Raw genomic sequence first — 27,967 nt, 5'->3', positions numbered from 1 at the left:
TAAGTTTTAGAAACTATATTGTGATACCGTGTGAAAGGACAGGCGAAAGTGCAAATATTAATTTGTTTAGAACCTTATTCACTCACAGTGTACTCTTCATTGATAGGTAGCATAGATCAGTCAGTGTTAAAGGAATTACCTCCAGAACTCCTAGCAGAAATTGAATCTACCATGCCTCTCTGTGAACGAGTGAAAATGAACAAACGTAAGCGTAGCACAGTAAATGAAAAACCAAAATACGCTGAAATCAGTTCTGATGATGACAATGACAGTGAAGTGGCTTTTGAAAGTAAGTAGAGTGGTGATTTCTCATTTTGATAATGGTGATATATTGTGTTAAAAATGATTTGTGGTGTCTTTCTAATCAGTCCTGCCAGATGAACAAGGATGAGGCCAGGGTAGTTCACATGGGGGGGGGGGTACCAAGTAGGTGTACACACTCCCAGCATTCTGTGGTCTTCATTGAGTAACCCAGTGTCTGAAGTAAATCACTTCCTGATTCAACATAGTAAGGAAACAGCTATGTAACCTGCAGTCTCACATTTTGAGTACCTTAGACAGAATTTAGCCACTGGCTCTCCTTCACAAGTCTGGATGGTTTTCTTGTGTAGGGTACTGTAGACATATTGAGGAAACTATAGTAGGCTGTGTTGAGGTATGCTGGTGTAGTATGGCAACTCTTGGGGAGATAACTTAGACAAGACATAGGCAAACTCAGCCCTCCAGATGTTTTGGGTCTACAATTCCCATCATCCCTGACCACTGGTCCTGTTAGCTTGGGATGATGAGAGTTGTAGTCCCAAAACATCTGGAGAGCTGAGTTTGCCTATGTCTGACTTAGACAAAGGTCACTTAATAGGAACTCACTACAATACAGAGATAAACGCAGTCATGGAAATCATACATGGCTCTTTTTCTTTAAACAGTAATCAAATTTATTTTGAGAACTCATCTGTGGTGCTTCAGGAAATTGTGTTTTATAGAAAAATTAATCACCTTTAATGAACTAGTTGGGCTGAAAAAGATGGCTTACTATGTTTTCCTTCCCTTCCTAGAAACTGAGCAAAAAGTGAACAAAATGTAAAGAAACATCAGAAGAAAGGTTTTATGGTTCAGTGGAAGGGTTTGAAAAATTTTGGAGTGAAAAATAACATGCACATGCCTACTTCTGGGTTCCTGTCCTACTACTTTCATGGTGCTACAGATACGCTTTATTTACAAGAAGATAAAATGAATAGGCCCCTAAACAAAGTGTTTAGGAATTTAATTGTATTTCCAAAACAACATTAAAAGAATTAGGGGAAAATGGAAAATAATAATACAGATAATGGTGTCCTTGGTCTTGAAATGAAAATCAAAGTTTTAGCTAAAAAGTATACCTTTCAGTAACTGAAGCTAGAGATACACAGTTTTATCCAGTCAAGGAACACTAATTTCAACCAATAGGCAATTTATAAAGAGTAAGAGGGAGAAAAGGCATAGGAGAGAAATTCAAACTTACATTTTGAAACTTTTCTGGAACATACTAATTTTCTTATTAAGGGAGAGACAAAAGAAGAAAGGTTGCAGAAGTTTGATGGAATAAGAGACATTAGGTCTATCAAGAAGAGGGTCAGATTAATGTAGAGTCCAGGCAGGAACATCAATATATATATTTTTAAGGGCCCCCCGCCAACTTTTGAGAGCCTGAAAAGTGAGGATCAGACATATAAACTGAACACCTGATGAGATTTGGAGCCAGGGATGAAAACGGTAAAGAAGAGAGAACATGTTTGTTTCAGTGAGCAAGAGAAATAATGTAAGTAAAGGAATTCTAGAATGGCATCAAGGTTTCAAAGAAGTGGCTGGCACACAAGTCAGTTCTGCATGCACATCTGGGATGTTGCTGCTTAATTAAAAAAAAAAAACTACCACTAGCATTAACTCAAACAAATAAATAAATAAACAAACAAAAACAACCCACACTTCAGCCTATATATTTAGCTGTGGGAATTTCTGAAGTGAAAACAGCAAATGAAAGTCAGACATCAACCATAATAATAGTTTATACAGATCTTGACCCAAAAATCGAAGGTGAGAGATGAAGCCCAGGTAAGCACAGCAATACGTTAGACAAGAAATAAAAGGTTGAAAAAGCTTTTGGGAGCAGAAACAGGAAAGGATGGGCTTCCGTGTTTCTGTATATTGAATACTGTGCTTGAAAACTTTCAGTAGAATTTAGCAACTTGAGCTTTATCGGTTTGTCCTCCATGATTACTACTGCACCAAGAAAGAAGTGAAAACATGCTTGTGAATTGCTCCTAGCTGGAAGATAAGTTGAGTTTCTTTAAACTGGACTTTGCATTCATAACAGTGTCTTAATTTCTAGCTTCTCGGAAAAGGCATAAAAAGGATAGAGAGGATGATAAAGCTTGGCAATATGAAGAACATGACAGACGAGCTTCTGGAGAACATAAAAGGAGTAGCCACTATCATGAAGGAAGGAGGAGCTCTGGTAGCAGTCGATATCGCAATCGTAGTCCAGAAGACTCAGATGTAGATGATTATTCTCCCCCTCCTAGCCTCAGTGAGGGTAATTATCACACCACTGTTAAACTTGCTCTCACATTAGTGATAATTTTTTTCTAAGGCTTAATTTTTAAAAAAGTATTCCTAAAAACCTGACTTATTGACAGATAGTTTTAAAGTTGTATTGGTCATATTGAATGTCATGATAAACCATACTTTATAGTGACAGGAAGAAGCCTAGTCTCCCCTGGCTTGTATTCCCCTCTACTTCAGTATGTCCCCAAGAAGGAGTGTGGAAGTTTTTGAGATTGATTAAATGTGACATCTACCTGAACCTAAGAATTACTGCATTCACACTATGAAATCTTGGCTTAGTAAGCCACAATAATACATGAGCTGCATGTACTTACACATAGCCCCCGCGTCACTTCTCCTTTTATGTAGGCAACCAAACAAACCAGGAAGCTGCAATTGCCCATAGCTTTCCATTCATGTGAACCAGGAACTATGGTTAATGACTTTGAAAAAAGTCAGGCTTTGGAAGTCAAACATGGTTTGAATTTGGATTGTGATCCTGGCTTGCTTGGAAGCTGTTAACCTTGGCTGTGAAGCTGGTTTATTTCAACAACCCATAATTAAGATTAACCTCAGTTTAGGGTTTGGACATAATGCTAAGCTTCAGGTAACTGAAAGCGGAAGCAAAAGTTTCCTGTCTCCTCTCACAGCCATGCAAGAGGAGGAGAGGAGAGCATATGAGCCAGGGAGGAGGCTGGGCTCATTCCCATCTCCATAAACCATGATTATAGTGATGTCTGAACACAATCTTTGCATTACCATATAAGAAAGCATTTGTGGAAATGTTCCATTTTGTATTTTAAGTGGCTAGAAAAATGAAGAAAAGAGAGAAACAAAAGAAGAGGAAAGCTTATGAACCAAAGCTAACACCAGAAGGTAAGGTTGCTGCCGCCGTTGTTTCCTACCTTTAATGTCTTTGCCATTGTTAGTTGCCATTAATTGATCATGGCTCAAATAAACTATACTTCATATTTTTATTAGAAATGATGGATTCGTCTACCTTCAAGAGGTTCAGCGCTTCAGTAGAAAATATTTTGGACAATTTGGAAGACATGGATTATACTGCGTTTGGTAAATAACCCTTTTCCTATCAAATGATACATAGATTGCTATATATATATATATATCGGCCTTTTTGACTGACATCTTTAGTGGACTTGAACACTATTTTCCTAAAACTCCCGCTCCCCATGGCACTGCTTGAGAATTCAAGAAAGAATAGTCATTGCAACTAGCACAAAAATTCCTGTTTAGACAGGATGGAATGATTGTGTTGCTTAGACTTTTGTTCTGAAATTCAGGGGTTTTTTTACCCAACTTTTGCCAGGGATCTCTAACTGCTGTACTTGCAGACATTGGCTATGTTTAAACATCATTTACACCTTAATTGTTTTATGCAATTGAGCATTGTACCGGTGGAGTCACCACTTCACTCCTCCTGCTTTCTTGGCTGCACCAGGAGCAGCTTGTTGTGTCATCTAGACCCAGGCTTGTGGTTTGTTTCTCACTAAATAAACCATGAATAGTAGCTAAGTCATCTTCCTGTGTACCACTTGTGTTTCATCGGGGGGAAACAAAATGTGAGCCAAGGTTTGCTTGACAACATGCCAATGCTTATGATTTGTTTCCAGCATTCAAGTCACACAGAAGGATCAAAGCCAAGACTTTTGAGTGGCATGCAGAAGCACACTGCTCATTCATATTAAACCATGGAATGGCATAAAGGGGTCCCCCTGGATCATGAACCTTAGATTATGGTCTTGTTAGCCTGCTTGATAATTCAACACTGCTCAAAATAGCTTCAGTTTCTGTCATCTCAAAAATTTAAAGTTCATAACTTCTCAGTTCATCTGCAATGTTTCAGTGGACCAATTGAATGGAGCTGATTTATGGAGAGTTTGAGAAACTTTGAGCTAGGTTTTGAGAGACAGTCTTCTAGCCTATACTTCTGTAGTCGAGAGGGATGGAGAAATTAGTTGGGCTCACATTCTTCATAAACTGTCACGCATTTCTGCAACAAAAATATGCTTATAAAAAGCATATATTTGGGGAAAGTGTACACAAAAATGCATATATTAGGCAAAATTGCATACCAAAAGTATATATTATGTGAAATGCACATGAAAATGCACACAAATTATTAGTGGACTTTAAAAAAAAGGCAAACTGATACACAGCTAAGGTGAACTGAAGATTGGAAAAATAAGGAACAAAGATAAAATAAAAACAACAGCTATAACTTTCTTGAGATACTGCTGTCTATCTTTAAAATCATTCTGTCATGCTGCTGCATTGAAAAGAAAAATGAAATCTTGCAATTTCTTCTTCTTTAGGTGACGATGATGAAATTCCTCAGGAGTTTTTATTGGGAAAGCATCAACTTAGTGAATTGGGCAGTGAATCTGCTAAAATTAAGGCAATGGGCATTATGGACAGGGTAAGTTATTGCTGCCTTAAAAATGAAGAGTGCAGCAGATTTTTGTTCACAGAGGGATTCTTCAACAAATATTTTTCATCTGGAAGAGATGTTATCTGAGAGCTCTTTTAATCTCCAGGGCATTTGGGACAAAACGTAAAAGACAAGTGTCTGCTGTCAGTTAAATACAGAGATATTTGTTATTTGTTTTGGTAACTCACAACTTATTCAGCTTTATGCTCTTGGCAAATTAAGAAATTAAAATAAATTTTAAAAATGGGGTGAGCATCCCGGAAAAACCTGTTTGGGAAGACTACCCACTCAAGAACCCCATGGGTTTTGATGATACATTATTCTGGCTTTAGGCGCTATCTGGACCGTAATCCCAATGTAACTTGAGAATTGCCTGCAGTCTAGTCCGAGCTCTGTCTGGGCACTAGGAGACAGTCCCTGCCCTCCAAATCCTAACCTTGAGCTGAACTACTTCCAATTTTATTTGGAGCCATTACTTTTTTAATTGGCAAGTGAAAGGAAGGATACACAATTTGAGGATGAAAGACACTAGTCTGTTTTTAAGTCCAAATGGTGGACATAGAGATTATCATATCCATGAAGGATAATTGGTAGATAAAATGTTCTGTTTTTAGCTTTCAACAGAAAAAACAGTGAAAGTCCTGAACATATTGGAGAAGAATATTCAAGATGGTTCAAAGCTTTCTACTCTTCTCAACCATGTAAGTTGCTAAATGATACTAGTATCATTGTATTTATTTTATACATTAATTGAGAGGCTAGAAATAGCCTCTCCAGCTCTCCTTCTGAACTGGAGACTGTACTTGAGGAATCCTAATAAGGCTGGTTCATATGGCATGGAGTATACTGTGACATTGCTACCAACCTCAGCTGAGAATGTCACATAGAGAAAATAGTATCTAATCTAAGTAGGAAGTCATTTTTACAGAGAGCCTCTTTAAATTGAAATAGAGGTTCCACTAGTCTAGGTATGCACAACTCGAATAACCATAAAGGATTTGTTTATATTTTATCAACAGGACATCACTGATACATTAACTGAAGACAAGCATCATGTTATAATTTTAACTAACCAGTGTTCTCTTTAGCTAATTTTTTGACCTTTCATTTCTCCATGTCCCATACTGCTGTTTATTATCTCTCTCCAAGTAGAGACTTTTCTCTTTCCTTATACCACCATAGACCTGCATTCTCCTCTCTAGCCTCCCCACTTTCTGCTCCCATTTCCAAATACCTTTGTATCCCATTTGTTACCTTTCTGTTCTCCCTGCAGTCTATATACTTTTCTGTATTCCCTCTGTACCCGATGTATTACTCCCCCCCCCCAACTTTCTCTTCCCATTACCTAGGCTTCTGTGCATCCCATTTTGTTACATTTTTCTGCCTCACATCTGTTTCCTTCCCTCTCTCTCCCCCCCCCCCCCGTTCCATTTCTTTCTCCCTGACCTCTTCTACTCTTCCTTCTTAATGTTGGTGGCTGCAGTGCAAAAGGCTTTCGCTCACTTAGCAATGCACATACTGAGGGAATCACAGATGCTAACCAAGGCTATTTGTATTTACTCTAGCAGAAGACTGTGGCTACCTTTCTTGAATTTGACACTGAAAGTATAAAGCCTAAAGATGCATCTGTGGAAAACAGGAATTCTGGACCTCTCAAGCCTAGAGTTGGCAGATGCCTGCCCTCTAGTGTCCAATTTTTATTTTGAAATGTAAACTCACCTGAAGGCTTGGGATGGACAATTTACATACATGCATATTGCTCTATATTTCTCAATCAGTGATATGTCTGCATGTTTTTTGTTCTCAAAGGCTGTTTTCCATTATTGTAACTGACTTCTTAACTGACTTCTGTGTCAAGATCTACATTCTATTTTTTTTCTTTCTGTTGGTTTGCCTAGAGCAGGGGTAGTCAACCTTTTTATACCTACTGGCCACTAATGCATCTTTCTTGATGGTAAAATTTCCTTACCACCCACCAGTTCTCAATGGAAGGAGGATTCAGCTTGTGCCATAGAACCTCCTACTGCCCACCTAGAATCCTGAAACGCCCACTTGTGGGCATTAGAGACCATGTTGACAACCCCTGGCCTAAAGGAATACTGTAGCAAAGTGCTGTGACCTCTATATAATGCTTTATCCACATCATGCTAGATTCCACAGAATTAGACTTTAGAGTGACTTGTTTACCTTCCACTTTGAGAGGGAGGTAATGCTCTTACTTCCCTGTTACTGGAAATAGCTTGCATTGGAATGCACTTACATTGGAAATTCAGATTCCTTGGAACAGGAGCTCTTCCAGAGTGACTTTTCTCTGTTTTTGTGTTGATCCTTCCTTCCTGACATGGTTTCCTACTTGGTTAACAGAAGATGGAAAAGAGTAGAATTTTTTTATTATCAGAAATGATGTTCTATAAGAGTTTATCTCAATGGATGAAGAAATACTGAGTAAGGCTCCAATACTGCCATGAATAGTGTGAGCCTCACTCACTGTTGTCATTCTGCAGGGTCATTTTGGGTGAGGCTTACTAACCAGAAAAAAGCCCTGGCTGATTAGACGCAAGAGCACAGCTGGTGAAAAAGTTGGCAACTGTACTTCAGGAAGGGTTTTTCTGAGATTGTAGCATTGTGCAATATATCACAGAGATTCCTGGTTTGTATTTGGCTTTTGGGAGGTTTTAAAATATAAGTAATCACTAAACTTTTTCATATTGATATATTAACTATTGCTGTGTAAACTTTGCTTACATTTATTGTCTGATTGCTTTAAAAAATGTTTTCTTTTAAACTTAGCACTCTGAATTTTTCTGCAGAATAACGACACTGAAGATGAGGAAAGATTATGGAGAGACTTGATCATGGAGAGAGTCACAAAATCTGCAGATGCCTGTCTTACAGCTATCAACATTATGACATCACCCAACATGCCCAAAGCTGTATATATTGAAGATGTAATAGAAAGAGTTATTCAATACACTAAATTTCACTTACAGAACACACTTTATCCTCAGTATGATCCTGTTTACCGATTGGACCCTCATGGTGGTTAGTATAACAGATATATTTCTTGCTTTTTGAAATCATACTATTGTAGACAATATACAGGCAGATCCAAAATCATCATCCCTTCCTCCTCCTCTTCCTCCTCCTCCTTTATACCCCATCTGGCTGGGTTTCTCCAACCACTCTAATGTAAAGTATGCCTTTTTCAGCTTTACTTAGATATATTTTGTTTAAAGTATTGATATCCTGCCTTTCTGTTCCACCACTGGTGTGCCCAGAGTGTCTGCCAACAACAAATTAAAAAATAGAGAGAGAGATCTGAGAGGGCTGGGGAGGCTAAAATAAATTAATACTGCCAAGTATATGTAGTGTAATGGAAAAAAGGGAACTGTTGATACTCTGGTCCCAGATTACTTGGAGTTTTAAAGGTCACTATCAATACCTTGAATTGAGACTGGCAACAAGTGAAGCTCAGACAAGTGTAAAACAATTTGATTGACTACCTGGTAGCTCATTTTGGAGCAGTTGAAAGGACAGCCCCATAAGAACATATGAATGGCCTTGCTGGAACAGACCAGTGGTTCATCTCGTCCAGCATCCTGTGCTCAAAGTTACCAATCAGATGCCCATGGGAAGCCCTCAAGCAGAATCTGAACACAATGCCACTATCTCCTCCTGTGGTTTCCAGCAACTGGTATTGAGAAGCCTATTGCTTCCAACTGTGTAGACATTGCAGCTAGCAGACATTGATAGCTGCTAGATGGTCTATCAATATATAGTTGTTGATAGACCCATGCAAAGCACATCACAGCGGTCTCTTCTCTTTTTCATTATGCTCTTCTTGTATTTTTCAAAATACTGGCTTGTGCTTTAGAGGGTTCCCATTGGTAGCTGTGCCAGCTGCAACTTAAAGTATAAGTTGCATTTTCCCTGAAAATTTTGACTATGGGAAAATCCTGTCGGGATTTGAACAGTCTGAAATTATTTTGTGTCCTGTCATAATTGATTTGAGTAAATTTAATTTGCATACTTAATTGTGTAAAAGCTTCATTAAGTGTTCCCTTCAAAAGGTCTCTCTCCTCTCATACATACAATACATGCAATCAACTTGATTTATTATAGTCAACTTGGTTAACTATACAGTGGTACCTCTGATTACGAACTTAATTTGTTCCGAATGTCCGTTCTTAACCTGAAACTGTTCTTAACCTGACGTACCACTTTAGCTAATGGGGCCTCCCGCTGCCGATGCACAATTTCTGTTCTCATCCTAGGGCAAAGTTCTTAACCCAAGGTACTACTTCTGGGTTAGCGGAGTTTGTAACCCAAATTTTTTATAACCCGAGGTGTTTGTAACCCGAGGTACCATTGTATTTCATCTTAGGAGATAAGAGAAATATATGAGCTTGGTGAGGAGCAGCTTTATATCTAATATGGTTGCATTATGCTAAATTTCTAAAAAATGTGTCTTGTTTTAAAATTTACTAGGTGGTGTATTAAGCTCAAAAGCAAAGCGTGCCAAGTGTTCTACCCATAAGCAAAGAGTAATCGTGATGTTATACAACAAAATTTGTGATATTGTTAGCAGTTTGGCTGAACTGTTGGAGATACAGCTTCTTACTGACACCACTATTCTTCAGGTAAGTTTGATCCATTTTATCCAGATTTCTCTTCCTCTTCTGCACACACACACAGGTCTAAAGTTCTTCTCCAGTGGATATTTTTTTTCCTTTTACAAGCAGTAATGATGAAACTTCTTAAATTTAAGCTACTAGATTTTAAAAATTATTTTATAAGGCAACTTGGACAGTCAGTTATGAATATATATGATATGGAAAATATATGAATCTTTGAAGAACAATAACTGCAAAATACCCAAGGAAAACAAATGTGTTTTTCTGTCTTAAATCTGAGGTGCGTTTCATCCCTGTTGTATGCTACTGCAGCTAGTATGGGAACTGGAGAACACAATTAAAAAGATGATGATCAGAGGTCTTTTTCTGTTGAAAAGATATTATTTTCGTTTATCAAGTATTATGATAATTTATGTATATATTTCCTTTTCTGTTAATAGGTTTCTTCAATGGGGATAACACCTTTTTTTGTAGAAAATGTCAGTGAACTTCAGTTATGCGCCATCAAACTTGTCACTGCAGTAAGCACACCTTTTAACCAATATTTAATTGTAAAGAAATGAATGACTTCTGGTATTGTTGTTGGTTTTTTAAGGAACTTTTGTGGGGGGTGACATTCATGAATTACTTAATCTGGTCCTGATCATGCCCTCACTTCTGACTTTGCCTGGCAACAGGTTCTTTTCCCCACTAAGCTTTGCCTCATAACCCAGATTGCAGCTGGTTTGTGAGAAAAGTATAACAACGCCACTGATCTTTCACGCCATTATTTACCTTAATTGTTAGAAGGAAGGATATGCTGGCAGAAGCACTGCCAATCAAACAAATCTATTGCTTTGATAGTAGGAAAGGGTTAAGGAATTATGTTACTGAGACCATGTCTGATGTGTCTATGATGGCACACTAACTTGATTTGGGGCATGCTGAGAGTAGCTGAAAACCTACAAGGAGATATCCCTGAGAGAGAAATCTCATAGCTATAGCAAATGCAGATTGGTCTGATTTTTAATTTCTTTTGAAGCAGTGTAGATTAGGACAGCAGCTTTAAAGCAGCTACTGTATTTTTCCATGTATAACACGCCCCCATGTATAAGACGACCTCTATTTTGGGGGACTCCAATGTAAGAAAATGGGAGGGATTGCCTAGGGTTGCTGAGCTTTTTTGGGGGGAGTGCCAAAAATCACTAACCCGACTGACAAATGCTACAAATCGCAAGTGTCGCCAAAGCCACAAAGCGTCTGTTCGCTTGCTGACAGAAGCCGGCATTCGCATGCCCAATTGCCGCAGCGACAGCCAATCCACAGCAGCCCTTGCCGCAGCCACCAGTCACCCACCAAATCGCCGCTGACAAGCTCCCGCTCGTGGCTGCAACCAATAGCCCATCTCCCCTCTGCACTATGCATGTATAAGACGACCCCAGATTTTTAACATTATTTTAGAGTAAAAAAACCTTGTCTTATTCACGAAAAAGTACGGAATTTGTCCATCCTGATGGCTCAGTGTGTGAACAACTTGGTGAGCCTCACTAGGTTTGAAAGTTTACTTAGCAAACAATTTGAGTTGGTATTTTCAATTCTCTTAAACTAATGTTAGTAGTACCTTTTCCAAAATAATTTTAAACCATTTAATACATTTACATTAATACCACTTTTCTGGATTCATACCTCTTGGCTATAGATATTGATTGGTAAGAGGAAAATAACTTTATGTTTTAATAAGTGTGTATGTGTGTTTGTAAAATAGTTTGTATTTTGGACAGCAAAATAAACAGGAAATAAAATACATATAATAACCATAATGAACTTTTTTCAGGTCTTCTCAAGATATGAAAAGCATAGGCAGTTGATATTAGAAGAAATTTTCACTTCACTTGCAAGGTTACCAACCAGCAAAAGAAGTCTGAGGAACTTCAGGTAATGTACAGTGCTAATTTCTCTCTCCCTTTCCTCCCATCTTTTGAAGAAGTCTGGGGTTTTTTAAGACATTTTATTGTTAACTGCCTGCTTCAAGGGGCATTCTACGCCAAACTATGTCTGCATAATTGCAGGGTTGGGATTTGAATCTAAGGTGCAATTTCAGATTTTGCATACAAGGTTTGTGGCTGTTGGGAGAGTAGAAAACACATCAAATGTCAGATGAGGGAAAACTCCTACCATCCCCTACTTTTTGCTTGAAACTTTTCAATTTTTTTTTAATATGGCTTAACTGAATATTGGTTAACGAAATGCCAGTGAGGTTTAGTGGACTGAGACTAGACAAGCATCTATTCCAATCCCCACTCCACCATGGAATTCCCTGGGTGACCTGCTCAAGCTGCTATTACAGCTCAACCTAAATCACAGATTTGATGAGATGACAAAAGAGGGGTGGGGCATAGCATAGGATCAAGCCATGCAAAGCATGCCACTCTGAATGCTAAAGGAAGGGTGGGATAACATTGAAGGAAGGAGATGTATGAGTGCGAGGCAGGAATGCTTAAATCAGGCATGGGGAAAGTTTGGCCTGCAGACCAAATTAGACCCAGCAGGTCTAGTTTGGACTACAAGGCTGTTTTCCCTATGCCATACACCTCCTGTCAATCTGTATCTACACCCAGTATTAGGTTTAGGACAGAAAGACATTACTGCACATGAACAACCAAAAGCCTTGAAGTGCACTCCCAATTGTTCCATAGCACTTGGGAGCTGCCGATCCCTTCTGAAGTTTTGGGTTGCTGTCGTAACTCATGGGTGGTGACTGCAGTCTCCACTGGGGTTCCTGATCCAAAGCTTTCACATGCAGTTGATGCATGCTGAAAGTGGGACATGAATTCAGCATCAACTCCAAGTCTGGCTTTTGTCAGGGGTCTTCCTCTACATCCTTGCTTGTAGTCAAGCTGGGCTGTAGAGGAAAAAAGTTCCCATCCCTGGCTTAAATCATGTAGCTTCAAAGTAAAGTGATACAGTGGTGCCCCGCAAGACGAATGCCTCGCAAGACGAAAAACCCGCAAGACGAAAGGGTTTTTCGGTTTTTGCGACGCTTCGCTAGACAATTTTCCCTATGGGCTTGCTTCGCAAGACGAAAGCCCATAGGGAAATCTGAGGGGACCTCTTTTAAATGCTGGCGGTGGGGAGCAAAGCCTTTCCCCCCCCTCCGGACTTCAGAAGAGGTCCAGGAAGGCCAGCGGGGGCGAAAGGCTTTGCTCCCCACCACCAGCATTTTAAAAGCGGTCCGGGATAGCAGGGAAGCGCTTCCCGCTATCCCGGACGGCTTTTGAAGGCAGGCGGGGGGGAGCAAAGACTTTGCTCCCCCCCCGCCTGCCTTCAAAAGCCGTCCGGGCGCTGTTAAATCGCCCCGGACAGTCCCGGGGCGATTTAAAAGCCCCCGGTTAGGCAGGCAGGGGGGACAAAGACCTTTGCCCCCCGCCCGCCTTCGGAAGAGGTCCTGGACCTCTTCTGAAGGCTGGCGGGGGGCAAAAGTCTTTGCTCCCCCCCGCCTGCCTTCAAAAGCCGTCCGGGCGCTTTTAAATCGCCCCGGACAGTCCCGGGGTGATTTAAAAGCCCCCGGTTAGGCAGGCAGGGGGGACAAAGACTTTTGCCCCCCGCCCGCCTTCGGAAGTGGTCCTGGACCTCTTCCGAAGGCGGGCGGGGGACAAAAGTCTTTGTCCCCCCTGCCTGCCTTTCCGGGAGAGCGGGAAGGCAGCGCTGCGTTTTCCGCTCTCCCGGGAAGGCAGGCAGGGGGGAGCAAAGACTTTTGCCCCCCGCCAGCCTTCAGAAGAGGTCGGGGGACAGACTGTCCCCGGACCTGGTCTGAAGGCGGTTTCCATAGGAACGCATTAATTGATTTTTAATGCATTCCTATGGGAAACCGTGCTTCGCAAGACGAAAAACTCGCAAGACGAAAAGACTTGCGGAACGAATTAATTTCGTCTTGCGAGGCACCACTGTACACTTCTGTTGGATCAACTTTTGTTCCAGAAATTTACTGCTCTTTGGGGGAAGCTTATTGCTTAGTTTGAATGCGAAACCACATCTCTATTGTGGGAATAAGATTTGAGATCATTGTAATAATTGAAGCCATTGGAAAAAAATGCCAAGGGTTTTAGTGTTTTCCACTGGGTTCATTTTTAACATTAGTAAAATAGGTTTGTGTTTTTCAACAGACTGAACAGCAGCGACACTGATGGTGAACCTATGTATATTCAAATGGTGACTGCACTGGTGCTACAACTAATTCAGTGTGTTGTGCATCTACCATCAGGCGAGAAGGACTCTAATTCTGAAGAGGAGTCAAATAAGAAGGTGAAAAATGCTTTAGATTTATGAAGATATATGTATTTAGCATATGTTCATATAGTTCTTACCATTATCATCATGAATTCATGGAATGCTGGGCCAGTGATGGGTCTGGCATGGAATGTGGGGAAAGAGCAAAGGGGGAAATGTCAGTTGGTGACACTTGAAGAAGTTGAAAAGGCACTGAAGAGAGAGGAAGCAAGTAAACACAATATATCATAGAGGAAGAAAAGTGAACCTGGGCAACAGAGCAGATAGACTGAAAGAACTTTGAGAAATGAATATTCAACTAACTGTGTTAACTGAGGTTGAGTTATTTGATCACAGTGTTCGTTGGCTGAGTGAATTATATTTTGTTTTTAAGATAATGAAGTAGTGTATATACTGAGTCTAATGCACCATTGAATCTAATGAGCACCTCAATTTCCAGAACATTGAAAACAAAAAAAGTATTTGCTGGTGAATGTACTGTATTGGCCTGAATTTAAGCCTCACTTTCCCCCCAAATTCCAACCATGAAAAGTTAAAGTGCAGCTTATATTCGCAACCTTATGGTATGCATCCAGGAGCGCAGGGCAAACAGCGCCCACCTTGCGCGTAGTTCCCCGTCCTCTCCCCCAAGACCAGGAAGGAGAGAGCGAGGAAGGGGAAAGGCTGCCAGCAATGCACCCCCCCTCCAGTATGTAGCCAGGAGCAGGGAGAAAGGGAGCAGCTTATATTTGGGTATTTATTTTTTCAATTCTAAAGGTGCGGTTTATATTCGGGTGTGGCTTATATTCAGGCCAATATAGTAAATGTGCCACCAAATCTAACGGTCTCCTTAATTTTCAAAGTGTAATTTGTCCAAAAAAGGTGAGCGTTAGGTTCAAGTAAATACGGTATTGTTCATGTTCATGAGACTCAAAAGTGATTGCAAGGTTGCATCTCCTTGTCCATAGTTGAGAAACGTATGTATTATACTTGCTGTTGTATAAATCACAACACACATTCAGTAAGCAGGCGCTGTGTTCATTTTCAGGTGGACCAGGATGTCCTCATTACAAACTCATATGAAACAGCCATGAGAACAGCACAAAACTTCCTTTCCATTTTTCTCAAGAAGTGAGTAGAATTCAACTGTTCATCTGTTATAAGTTTTATTTCTGTGTTGCTGTCCATGCAGGGCTTTGTCTCCTTCCACTTGCTCAAGAGGCAGGGATCATGCTAAATATTACCCTTACCTCCCTTATTAAGCTCTTACAATTCTATAATTCTTTTATATTTAGCGCTCATTAACCTGGCATCAAAAGGATGTTAAGGCATACTTCTTCTCCCAGGTGTGATTATCAGGCTTATTACTGTTATATTGTTCCAAATTTATGATTATATATATATATAGTGCCAGAAAATTCTCACTTAAAATGTAAAAGAAAAATCTAGGATTGATTGAAAGGTGAATTCATTATGTCTTATTTTCCCCTTTTCATTGCTTTCTTCAAACAGATGTGGTAGCAAGCAAGGGGAAGAAGATTATAGGCCACTCTTTGAGAACTTTGTTCAGGATCTCCTTTCCACGGTCAACAAACCAGAATGGCCAGCTGCGGAGTTACTACTTAGTCTATTGGGAAGACTGTTGGTAAGATGCTTGGATTTTTGAAGCAATAATTCTGCTTCACTTTTAATAATGGCTTGCTTATTTTGATGTAAGTTGTGAAAATAGTCTTATTGTACTGAATCTGCATGTTGCATGCAGTGCAATGCACTTTGAGCTGGTGAAGACTTAATACAGTGGTGCCCCGCAAGACGAACGCCTCGCAAGACGAAAAACCAGCTAGACGAAAGGGTTTTCCGTTTTGGAGGCGCTTCGCAAAACGAATTTCCCTATGGGCTTGCTTCGCAAGAAGAAAGCCCATAGGGAAATCTCCGGGGACCTCTTTTAAATGCTAGCGGTGGGGAGCAAAGCCTTCCCCCCCCCTCCGGCCTTCAGAAGAGGTCCAGGAAGGCCGGCGGGGGCCAAAAGGCTTTGCTCCCCACCGCCAGCATTTTAAAAGCAGTCCGGGATAGCAGGGAAGCGCTTCCCGCTATCCCGGATGGCTTTTAAAGGCAGGCGGGGGGAGCAAAGACTTTTGCCCCCCGTCCGCCTTCAGAAGAGGTCCTGGACCTCAGAAGAGGTCCAGGACCTCAGAAGAGGTCCTGGACCTCTTCTGAAGGCCGGCGGGGGGCAAAAGTCTTTGCTCCCCCCTGCCTGCCTTCCCGGGAGAGCGGGAAGTTTCTCCGCTGTCCCGGACGGCTTTTGAAGGCAGGCAGGGGGGAGCAAAGACTTTTGCCCCCCGCCGGCCTTCAGAAGAGGTCCTCTTCTGAAGGCTGGCGGGGGGCAAAAGTCTTTGTCCCCCCTGCCTGGCTTCCCGGGGGCTTTTAAATCGCCCCGGGACAGCGGAGAATTCCGGGCGGCTTTTGAAGGCAGGCGGGGGGGAGCAAAGACTTTTGCCCCCCGCCCGCCTTCAGAAGAGGTCCAGGACCTTTTAAATCGCCCCAGGACTTTTAATTCCTCCGCTGTCCCGGGGCGATTTAAAAGCGCTGCTGCCCGCCAGCATTTTAAGATCGCCCCGGACAGCGGAGAAGTCCTCCGCTGTCCCAGGGTTTTTAAAATGCTGGGGGACGGCAGCGAAGCCTTCGCTGCTGCCCGCCAGCATTTTAAGATCGCCCCGGGACAGCGGAGAAGTTTCCGCTGTCCCGGGAAGGCAGGCGGGGGGGAAGCAAAGACTTTCGCCCCCCCCGCCGGCCTTCAGAAGAGGTCGGGGGACAGACTGTCCCCGGACCTGGTCTGAAGGCGGTTTCCATAGGAACACATTGATTGATTTTCAATGCATTCCTATGGGAAACCGTGCTTCGCAAGACGAAAAACCCGCAAGACGAAAAGACTTGCGGAACGAATTAATTTCGTCTTGCGAGGCACCACTGTATAAGAGTGATCCTTAAATAGAATGAGGGATGAAGAACAGCAATTTCACTCCTTTTCCTACCATTTCTTCTTCAAGACTTTGAATTCTTCTCCCTCCTGCTCTATTATCACTATTCCATGTTAAGTCTCACCAGTGTTAAACATGGTTACAGAAATGGACTCCAGATTTCAAAAGCTATGTTTGAAATATCCTTGAGTTAATGTTGGTCAACTGTAAAGATATGCTAAATGAGAAGCAGAAGAAATTTTCTAACAAATAGAGAGAGGATGGGGAAGTTCAGGCTTTTGATCTGAAGTGGCCTGAATTATATGTGAAATGCTAAATAATGTTACTGAACTCTTCCCATTATTGTAGGAGAGGATCAAGCAATATTGTCTTGAAATGTGAGGGGAATAAAAATGAAGTTTATATATTTTTTTCTTTCGTTTTCTTAGGTCCATCAATTTAGTAATAAATCTACAGAGATGGCTTTGAGGGTGGCATCACTCGACTATCTTGGTACCGTAGCAGCACGGCTGCGGAAAGATGCAGTCACTAGCAAAATGGATCAAGGATCTATAGCTCGAATTTTAAAACAGGTTTGAGTGAAGTTATTGTTGATTATTTTAAGGCAGGTTTCAGTGTAGAGATTAGTGTCCATAAAATATTTGGAGTAACATCCCATACAAAACACTAATGAGAAACATAGCATTGTGAGATTTCTTCTTTGTGTTACTCTCAAAAATCAAGAGTGCTTTTGACCTCTCATTTTGATTAGTTTACCCTTAAAATATAAGTTTGTGGCAGTTGCCTCTGGGAGCATCCAGCTGTTAGCTGGGGTGATGTGGGAGGTGGAGGGTGAGGGGGAAGAGACAACATTTAATTTCATGGCAAAATAAAAATTTGCTGCAGAAGGAGCAGCCCAACAGGTTTGCTGGGAGATGGTGTTTCACACACTTGCTACTAATTGATTGTGCGTATGACGACTTTGTTTGATACCTTTTATTCTTGTTGTGTGTTAACATGTTGTGTGTGACATATTGATGCTCCTGGTGTGTTTTGTAATTTGTTTACTTTAAAGTGTGTTTAGAGCAAATTGATCCAAGTTAGTGTGTTCTGATATTGGAAAGGATGTGAATTTTATTTAAAATATATTGTGTATTACAGGTCTCAGGAGGGGATGATGAAATCCAGCAACTGCAAAAGGCACTGTTAGATTATTTGGAAGAAAATACAGAAACTGATGCATCACTAGTGGTATGTTGTAGTTGTTTAAGTGAAAGTCTGCTTAACCCTTTCTGTCTTGAAGGCCACATCAACTGTAGGCCAACCCCTTGAGGGTGGTATGTCCATGTTGGGCATGGCCAAAGTTTGCAGAAAGAAATCACATGCACGCGCACACCCACCCACACACCATGGTGCTGCATTGGAAAGGAAGGTCTTTTGCTTACCTTGCAAATGTGCTGGCTTGTTTCCTTTTAAGCTGAGTGAGTAAGGTCTTGGGAGACCTTAAGCCTTTCTCCCTTAGCACACCAATAGAGGAGGTGGCACAATGGCTACTGCCTTTGAAACTGAAACTAAGTTAGATACACAGGCATCAAAAGTTAAACATATAGATGTATGGACATCTAAAAGGTTATGTAGAGATTGATACCAACAGTTATAAAGTTCATGTTACTTGTAGCTTTCTGATATGAGGCAAAAAACTGGCAAATTGTATTACTCTAGTGTTTTTCCCTGCTGAGCTTTACATGTCAGTGTTTTAGTATTACATGCAAATTGCCTCTTTTTACTATAAACTGTTTTCTGCTTCATACATACCCAGTGTTAGGAGGTTTGGGGGCAGTCCTGACAAGTTCCTGCACTAAAAGTTTACCACTACACCACTGTTCAGTATAAAAATGCTCGTTCTTCCAATTTGGCAATACTTTCTTTCTTTTTAAAGTTTGTGGGGTTGTAATATAACCTAAGAAAGAGATGACAGAACCACATTTGAGTGCCTCTGTCCATGGTAATACAGGACTGCTTACATGATAGGAAGCAGAGTCAATGACAACTGTGGTCTATTCGCCATGAAGGAGAAGGGCCACATCTCAAAGCATAGCACATGCTTTACATTCAGAAGACCCCAGGTTCAATTTGTCATTGACTCTGCTTCCTATCATGTAAGCAGTTCTGTATTATCATGGACAGAGTCACTCTGGGTAGGTGAAGAGTAGGCCCTAACACTTTTATGATGGTCACATTTAATAAGCAGTTGAGGAACACATTCATTTATCATAGACTCTAAAAATCAATTTATAATTGTTTTATCATGTTTTGTAGTGTAAATAATCCAGGAGTTAAAGTGTATTTGCAAACTGAAAATGACTTTGTACATGAAAATGACTTTGGAGTAAATTGAACTATATGCAACTCAAAATACAGTTGATAAATTCAGCTATATGTAATTCAAAATGTAGTTGGCTTGGAATATGGAAATGCCCTGCTTCATTTCCAGTAACAAGAACTTAGATCAATATATTCTAAAATACTAGTGTCTTACTTATTGAAGAAAATCTATATCCCTCCTTTCTGTTGCTGTAAAAATACTCAAGGCATCTTTCATCAATTAAAAATATACTAAATAAGCATATCCAACAAACAGTAGAAGCAATGAAACACTTTCTGACATTGTCCTTTTTGGGATTTATTTTCCCACACTCTCTCCTGCTGCACCAGTTTTCTCGGAAATTTTATATAGCACAGTGGTTTCGGGACACTACTATGGAGACTGAGAAAGCAATGAAAACTCAGAAGGATGATGATTCATCTGAAGGAACACACCATGCAAAAGAAATCGAGACAACGGGACAAATCATGCACAGAGCAGAAAGTCGCAAAAAATTTCTTCGCAACATCATTAAAACGGCACCTTCTCAGTTCAGTACATTAAGGTGAGTTCCACAGATAGTTCATTTTTATTTACTAAACAACATTTGGTGTTCATGTATTGCCATATTCTTCTGTTGATAAGCAAATGCTAAAGTAATATTCTACCACTTCATTACAGGATGAATTCTGATACTGTGGACTATGAAGATGCTTGCTTGATTGTTCGCTACTTGGCCTCTATGAGGCCGTTTGCCCAGAGCTTCGATATTTATTTGACACAGGTAAACTGTGCCAGAAGTCTTAGTGAAATACAGTTGGCTTCCTGGTTCCAAACACTTATGCGGTAGTGTGCAATATCTGTTCATTGTTAAGCGCAGGTATTTAATAGGTCGTGGTAACACCACATGCTTCCATAATTATGTCTCAATTCCACAACATTTTTCTTTATCCTGCATGCATTTCATACCTCCTTGAACTCTTTATTTCATCTTTGCATTTTTGTAACAAGAACCTTAAGTTAAAAAGGTGTCTTAAAAGGATAATGGTCCTTTGCCTACATATACTTTATTTGAATTCTTGAATTTTAAGGATATTACCTCATAAAGTGTATATTCACACATCATAGTAGAGCAGCTTAATAACTCAAAATAGAAAATAGTTTTAGTAGTTTGCTTGCAGTGCATGGTACTGCCATGATGAATGTCGTAATTTAGTAGCTTGATTATATTAATACTTAATAGGAATGCAAGCATGTTTGAATGGGTCACCACGTTAGGCCTCCAGAAATACAAGCGTACTCCTACTTTGTTTAATTTTTTGGCCTTCATTGTGGTTCTTGACCAGAGTGGATTAAAAAAGCAGAAAAAATAATGAAATAGCTACTATGGAGGACTTGATCCAAAATTATCACAAAAAAATCAAAAGAAAACACATACTTAGATGCCTCTTTAACGAAGGCATTATCAACAAGCAAGCAGTCATATTTTATATCACTCTGGGCACAATCCACCTAACATTGCTATTGCACAGCCTCCATTCATTTCAAGGGGCAGGCCCTCCACAAATCCACTTACCGGGGCAAATGTCCCTCACCTAGGCTCAGTGCTGTGGCCTAGATGTTCTCTTTACCTTCTTCCTGACCATATTTGATACAAGCAGCCAAGGGTCACTGTAGTGAGTTCCAATGCACTGCTGCATCTGCCCAACAGTGGTATAGACAGGATAGTCTATTTTCCTGGCCCCAAAATCATGCATCTTTGGTGAGGAGGAAGTGCTTTCTCTGTGATGGCCAATGAAAATCCTACCCTCTTACAGTTCAGCCAGCCGTAATATTCTCTGGAGTGGTCTTCAATTCACATCATTCTTGAGAAGTGTCACAGGTAATGGATGCACCTGCCCACCCCATAAGTGAATCAAGTGGGACATAGGGTGTCCCTACCCAGTCTCCTTTTGGAATAAGCTGGGCTTTGGAGCAGGCAAACACTTTCTGCTTCTGCCAGTTTCAAATGTCAGCAAGACGTAAGGCACCTCTTGCCCCAGTCCTCCACATATGCAAGTGTGCACATGTTCAAGGATTTGAAGGAGGGGAATATTGGCTATTTCAAATAATGGCTTGGCTACTGAATTGTGGCAAAACATGTGGACCTTTCACATGGAGTGAAATGGGGTGGTGCAATTAATATGTTTGACTGAGTGCCCCTTTGGTGAGGTTATGTTAGATTTCTGGTAGCTGGTTTTTCATTTTACTTCAATTCTAGCATGTTTCCTCACTTCATTTTTGTTCGTTAAACATTGCGTGCTACTTTTCAAAAGCAAATAAAATGCCATTTTTTTGTTTTCTTATTAGATTCTGCGTGTGCTTGGTGAAAATGCAATTGCTGTTCGAACAAAAGCCATGAAGTGTTTGTCTGAGGTTGTTGCTGTAGATCCCAGCATTCTAGCCAGGGTAAACAAAGAAAACACTCTGTAACCATACACACATTTTTCTCACAAGCATCTTTTATGGTTTCCCTCACTTTGTGTTTCTTTCTTGCTTGTTGCTTATAGCTTGACATGCAACGTGGTGTCCATGGACGGTTGATGGACAATTCCACTAGTGTACGAGAAGCAGCCGTGGAATTACTTGGTCGGTTTGTGCTTTGTCGACCACAGCTTGCTGAACAGTATTATGACATGCTGATTGAGCGAATACTGGTATGGCTACTTTTAAATTCTAACATTTTATAAGTTCAACTTTTACATAGCTCTTTATGATGAAAATAAATATGATGGTCCTCTGTTCACCTCTGTTGAAACATAGTTTCTGACATGCATCTCAAATGGCAATAGTGAGCATTAAGAAGATTTTTTCTCCATTTGTAAGGATTTTACACTAAGTGTTTTAGCTTATTAACCATGGTACTGTGTGGTCATGTTTTAATAGACATTATATTAGTTATCTGTTGCTAATCAGCTTATAGCTGCCCTATGTGTTGTAAAATGGGTAACATGCTGATTCCCCCCCCCCCCAATATTAAACTTTTTCTTTCTTTTGCTTCTTCAGGATACTGGTATTAGTGTCAGAAAAAGAGTCATAAAGATTCTTAGGGATATCTGCATTGAACAACCAACATTTCCCAAAATTACAGAAATGTGTGTGAAAATGATTCGCAGAGTCAACGATGAAGAAGGCATCAAGGTACAGTAAACAAATCATTTACTACAGGGGTGAGCAGCCTCTGACCTGTGGGCCCATCTTGGTCGGCAGCCGTTCCAGTTTTGCCTGTGAGGCCATTTCCCTCAAACCAGGCCCACCTTTCCATCTGCTGAAGTCATGGCATGCTGCTAAGGCAGGATTAAACACTGTCCTCATACCCACCAGCTGACATCCTGCCTTAGCAGCATGCCATGTTTCCAGCAAGTAACAGGATTGTGCAGCCGGGACAGTGGGACTGAGCATGGATTAAAGCACTTCTCAAAAGCAGTGTTTGGATCTCCTGTGAGCAGTGGGTGGTTGCTGCTTCAGCAGGGTGGAGGTTGCTTGACTGAGGCTATATTGGTGCTGATTTCCCTTCAAGTTGAACTGCTCATGATGTGTGTCTAGTGGATTGTGCTTTTTGTAGACTCTTGTTGGTAGTTTAGAGAATGTGGAAAGCTACTTTTACCTAATCAATATCTATCCATTTTATTTCCAGAAACTGGTAAATGAGACATTCCAGAAGCTGTGGTTTACTCCAACACCCCATAATGACAAAGAAGCAATGACCAGGAAAATATTGAACATTACAGATGTGGTATGAGAGTGCTATTGTTCCCATTGATTAATGTATCAATTGTGATAAATTGAGTTGTATCTGACGTGTTCTAATTTTGTTATTGTCCTTGAAATGATTGGTGATTATACTCTGTCCCTAAGTGTTGGTTTATTCTTTAAAGTCTGTGAGTTCTCATACTGTAGTGCTCAAGCAAATGTTGCAGTTTGTAGCACAATACTCTGGGTTTTTAGTGAGGTTCCCTATAACTGATCAACTATTCTAGTATAGCATGTATGTAGGATTGAAGTTGATTAAGTAAACATAAAGTTAAATGGATTTGAATATTTTCAAGAGAGTTTAACAATACTCCTGCAGTACAGTGGTACCTTGAGTTACAAATGCCTCAGGTTACAAATGCCTCAGGTTACAAACTCCGCTAACCTGAAAGAGTTACTTCGAGTTGCCCCACGATGAGAATGGAAATCGTGTGCCAGTGGCACAGTGACAGCAAGGGGCCCCATTAGCGGAAGCACGCCTATAGTTAAGAACAGTTTCAGGTTAAGAATGGACCTCCGGAATGAATTAAGTTTGTAACTAGAGGTACCACTGTACTTACAATATTTTTATAGTTTTCATTTATATAAAGCAGATTTCGTGTTTATTTGAAATTGTTTCCAAAAACATATTTGGTCTGCATTGGACTTACATTGATGATTAATGAACTTAGATGGTGTTTCAAATATTTGAGATGCTATTCAGAAACCTATTAGTACTATGAATGAGCATGTTACTTTACAGAGCCTAACAGGAAAGAGGTCCCTGCTTCAAAAATATTGTAGGTTAGACAGAGTGAAGGGACAGTAACATAAAGCAATAGTCATAAGGTTAGAAAAAACTTACATTTGGTATATTACTATTGTGGGTGGTGCTGTAGTCTAAACCACTGAGCATCTTGGGCTTGCCAATAGAAGGTCGGCAGCTTGAATCTGCACGACAGGATGAGCTCCCGTTGCTCTCTCCCAGCTTCTGCCAACCCAGCAGTTCTGTTGAAAAGTTACATGCAAATGTATTTTCATTTTCTCTTAGGTTGCAGCTTGTAGAGATACAGGGTATGATTGGTTTGAACAGCTTCTTCAAAATGTAAGTAACTGTTCAGATAACTTATTTTTTTCAAAAATGGAACCCCCTCAGTTTGAGGTTTATACTGAATGGGGTGGGCTGTGGAATGGGAATTTGAAGGTGAAGGTGGATTATTGAGGTTGTTTCCAGAAATAGGAGCAAGACCTTTTGGGGAAGCCATTTCGGAGAGGGGGTTGCCAGGAGGGTGTGAGGAAAGTCACCCTCCTCCAACCCCATTACACACACTTTTCTTTTGTTCCAGTGCACTGCTTTCAAATTATTGGCCTATTGACAGTTGCTTCCCATGTGTGGCAGAAATATAGTTCTTTGCTTTCTTATGAAGATGGCTTGTATATTCTCAGAATCTATCCATGAGTATCAACATTGTCCATATTGTGTATCTTTGTAGTTGCTAAAATCTGAAGAAGATGCTTCATATAAGCCTGTAAAGAAAGCCTGTACTCAGCTTGTGGATAATTTGGTTGAACACATTCTGAAGTATGAAGAATCTCTGGCAGGTAAAACAGTTATTTGCATTCAATTCATAAGCTTTGTAGAATTTTTTGTGGGTACCAGAGCTCCAGGTGGAATTCAAGTTACTCTTCCACATGACTGTACAAATTATTGCAGAAGTGTGTTCATATATAAATCTCATGTAGTGAGGTGTGTGTGCCTCCAACACTGTTGGCTTTCAGGAGGAATTGGAGAACATTCCTGTCTACCCAGGCATTTGGTGGCTAAAGAATACTGTAAGGGCCATCCTGAGATCACTGGATGAAATGTTTCTACCTGTAACTTTTTAGATATTTTTAACTGTAACTGCTTTAGAATGCTTTTTAAAATTTATTGTGGATGTGTTTGCTGTCTTGGTCCCCTTAGAGGGGAAGAGTGGGATATAAATTTAGTAAATGAAATACACTTGACCATGTGATTGTGTAGCTAGAAAGCAGGTACAGGAGGACCTGTTCACATTGAGAGAAAGCATCTTATGACCCAGCCTTCAGAACCAAATCCATTACAAAATGAAGCACACAGTGCAGTTTTCCTGTGCACATTTTATGGTCTTAAACTGAATTGCAATAGTTCTGCACTTGTGAAATAAAAACCCATCTAAATAATGTTCCCATGGAAGCTTTAAGTGTTGCAGAGGAAGCAGATGTTGTCATGTCAAACCAGAAAGTAGACAGGAACAGGATAATAGACAGCTCCAAGGGGGCACTGTTGGATGAAACATTCTCCTCCTAAGGCATCTACACCTTGCTGGTGAAGCTGGCTGGTTTGTTAAAGGGCCCTTCCCTTATTTTGTAGCCTTTGACTTCTGCAAGACGGAAGTACAGTAGGGCACTCATCCTCGAGTCAGAGGAGGATGGTAGCACTGTGCCCTCTGATGGGTGAAGGGGGGCAAATGAGATATTCACAGTTCTCCCCTCCCCAGGAAGCAGCACATGGACCTGGCCATTGCAAGCAGCTTCGGTTCTAATTCTGCTTGTTGATTTAATTGTCCATAATATATCCAGGATGCACATGATACTAAATAATACTAACAACAGTTTTTGTATATTTGAACATCTTAATGGAATATTAGTTAAGTGTGTTTGTGTGTGCATATGTATATACATGTATGCTTACATTTTTTTCTTTATTTTTCAGATTCCGACAATAAGGGTGTGAATTCAAGTTGCTTGGTAGCTTGCATAACCACTTTGTTCTTATTCAGCAAAATCAGGCCCCAGTTAATGGTCAAACATGCCATGACCATGCAGCCATATCTTACCACTAAATGCAGTGTAAGTACTCCCTACTGTTTCCCCACATTGCCTCTGCGTATGTTATATGAAACTCATGATTTGAAGTGAAAATTGGAAGCAACAAAGTTATTGGCTTTCCCTATTGGCTTTTAGGCACCAGGCCTAGGTAACCTATTTCCAGGGGAATTTGGGGTTGCCCTGATTTACTCCTTTTATATATATATTGGTTAGCTGCATAGGAAACAGTTGCAAACATCTTGCTGCTTTTAAATTTGCAAACTGGAGATCACGGGTTGGGAAAAAGGTTGATAGTCCTCTTGTGCCTCAGAAAGCATTCCTTTTCAGGCAGATGACTCTTCTTTAATTCAGGGTAGTTTCAAACCTTATGTGCCCAATAAGTTTGCATGGTCTCCAATATTTCCCTTGGCAAATGGGTAAAGTGTGATAACATGCAGAGTGTGTGTGTACACATCAGAAGGGACCTTATTAGACAAATATCTACATGTTAGTCATATATGCTTTTTATGTTTGCTGCAGGGCAGTTTCAGCTCCAGTTATGGAGATGGTTTCCATGCCCTACCCCCAGTAAGCCTACCTCCTCACTGCAGCAGGTCTAGGGGGCCCTTTACAGTGAGCTCTGTTGAGGTGTTGGCCCTTGTCATATGCCCATTTGCTGATGCTAGTTTAACATTTATTTATTTATTTATTTATTTATTTATTTATTTATTTTAAAGTTGCTAACTGTTTAAACTCACATACTGGCAACTGTTTTTTCTATCTGCAATATAATTTTTAATATTCCATTCAAGGTGTATTTGTAAACAGATGGAATTGATCACTAGGAGTGATTGTTACTCACTTTATTCAGATAACGTAGTAGTATAACAGAACATGAAGAGTGTAGAAGCTTAACCATATGCAATGTTTTTCTGTAGAGTCAAAATGATTTCATGGTGATCTGCAACGTTGCAAAAATTTTAGAATTAGTAGTGCCACTGATGGAACATCCGAGTGAGACTTTCCTTGCTACTATTGAAGAAGATCTCATGAAGCTTATAATCAAATATGGCATGACAGTAAGGTTTAATTTCTACCTCAAACTCATTTTGCATTAGCATGGTACTCATGTTAAATATGACTTGACTTCATATTTTTGTAATGGTTTTTACTGCACTTTATTAGCATTAGTCTTCTTATAGAGCTGTTAGTTTTCGTATAGAAAAGAAAGCTAGAAATATAGTAGAATAAAATTGTATTCTCATAATAGCCGCAGAGCTTTCAGCTTTTGACATTTGCTAAAATAAGAGCAAGATGTTGATTTCTCCACTGACTGCTTTGTATTGTCTTAGAGATTACTTCTAACAAAATCTAATGTGTTCTGCTTTGTTTCTAGGTAGTGCAACACTGTGTCAGCTGTCTTGGGGCTGTTGTAAACAAGGTCACTCAGAATTACAAATTTGTATGGGCCTGCTTTAATAGATACTATGGTAAGTAAATTTTTATGCAGAATTTTCTATATTTGAAAGTTCATTAAACATCTAATAGGAAAAGAAACTATGAAGACAAGTATTCTTCATTTTTTGCAGGTGCACTTTCAAAATTAAAAAGTCAACATCAAGAAGACCCAAACAGCACTATACTTACAGCAAATAAACCAGCACTCCTTAGATCCCTTTTCACTGTTGGTGCACTGTGTCGGCATTTTGATTTTGATCAAGAAGATTTTAAAGGCAACAGCAAGGTAAACATTCAGTATTTATTTGCTTACTACTACATTTGGATAGACTGACATTTTGGGGAAAAATAAACTTAGATGAGCAGATTTTCCTATGTGATTACTTTTTAAATGAATGAAAATTTTCTCAAGCTTTTCCCCCTGAATTATCCACATTGTTTCCCCTTTAAATAGGTTAACATTAAGGATAAAGTACTTGAGCTGCTGATGTATTTTACCAAACATTCAGATGAGGAGGTACAAACAAAAGCCATTATTGGTCTAGGTAAGAACATCAAAATACTGTGGTATTAGATGCACACAGATTTGCCTATAGTGGAATTCTGCTACCAAAGTTCGGTTGATGGAAGTAGGAAAAAGAGCTTCTGCTGATTTCTGCTTTCCCCTGCAGCCTCC

General features: G+C 40.2%; 1 protein-coding gene across 3 annotated transcripts in view; it reads left to right on the top strand.

Moving 5' to 3' along the window:
- Positions 1-27,967, top strand: part of NIPBL (NIPBL cohesin loading factor) — a 123,565-nt gene that overhangs the window by 85,847 nt on the left and 9,751 nt on the right. For all 3 annotated transcript variants that reach the window (XM_081929518.1, XM_081929520.1, XM_081929519.1), the window contains 28 exons: positions 107-289; positions 2,369-2,572; positions 3,388-3,459; positions 3,565-3,654; positions 4,917-5,020; positions 5,647-5,733; positions 7,843-8,074; positions 9,521-9,672; positions 10,107-10,187; positions 11,480-11,580; positions 13,809-13,947; positions 14,960-15,042; positions 15,424-15,556; positions 17,318-17,461; positions 18,030-18,119; positions 19,584-19,798; positions 19,915-20,017; positions 21,583-21,681; positions 21,783-21,929; positions 22,279-22,413; positions 22,910-23,008; positions 24,056-24,109; positions 24,498-24,606; positions 25,739-25,875; positions 26,772-26,912; positions 27,230-27,323; positions 27,423-27,577; positions 27,746-27,836. In XM_081929518.1, the coding sequence (XP_081785644.1) occupies positions 107-289; positions 2,369-2,572; positions 3,388-3,459; positions 3,565-3,654; positions 4,917-5,020; positions 5,647-5,733; positions 7,843-8,074; positions 9,521-9,672; positions 10,107-10,187; positions 11,480-11,580; positions 13,809-13,947; positions 14,960-15,042; positions 15,424-15,556; positions 17,318-17,461; positions 18,030-18,119; positions 19,584-19,798; positions 19,915-20,017; positions 21,583-21,681; positions 21,783-21,929; positions 22,279-22,413; positions 22,910-23,008; positions 24,056-24,109; positions 24,498-24,606; positions 25,739-25,875; positions 26,772-26,912; positions 27,230-27,323; positions 27,423-27,577; positions 27,746-27,836 (3,474 nt within the window). The remainder of the gene's footprint in view (positions 1-106; positions 290-2,368; positions 2,573-3,387; positions 3,460-3,564; positions 3,655-4,916; positions 5,021-5,646; positions 5,734-7,842; positions 8,075-9,520; positions 9,673-10,106; positions 10,188-11,479; positions 11,581-13,808; positions 13,948-14,959; positions 15,043-15,423; positions 15,557-17,317; positions 17,462-18,029; positions 18,120-19,583; positions 19,799-19,914; positions 20,018-21,582; positions 21,682-21,782; positions 21,930-22,278; positions 22,414-22,909; positions 23,009-24,055; positions 24,110-24,497; positions 24,607-25,738; positions 25,876-26,771; positions 26,913-27,229; positions 27,324-27,422; positions 27,578-27,745; positions 27,837-27,967) is intronic.

Source organism: Podarcis melisellensis (genome assembly GCF_964234715.1).
Source record: "Podarcis melisellensis genome assembly, chromosome: 11".
In the NCBI taxonomy this organism is placed as follows: domain Eukaryota; kingdom Metazoa; phylum Chordata; class Lepidosauria; order Squamata; family Lacertidae; genus Podarcis; species Podarcis melisellensis.
Note: the sequence above shows the minus strand (reverse complement) of the source record. Positions and strands in the feature narration are given on the sequence as shown.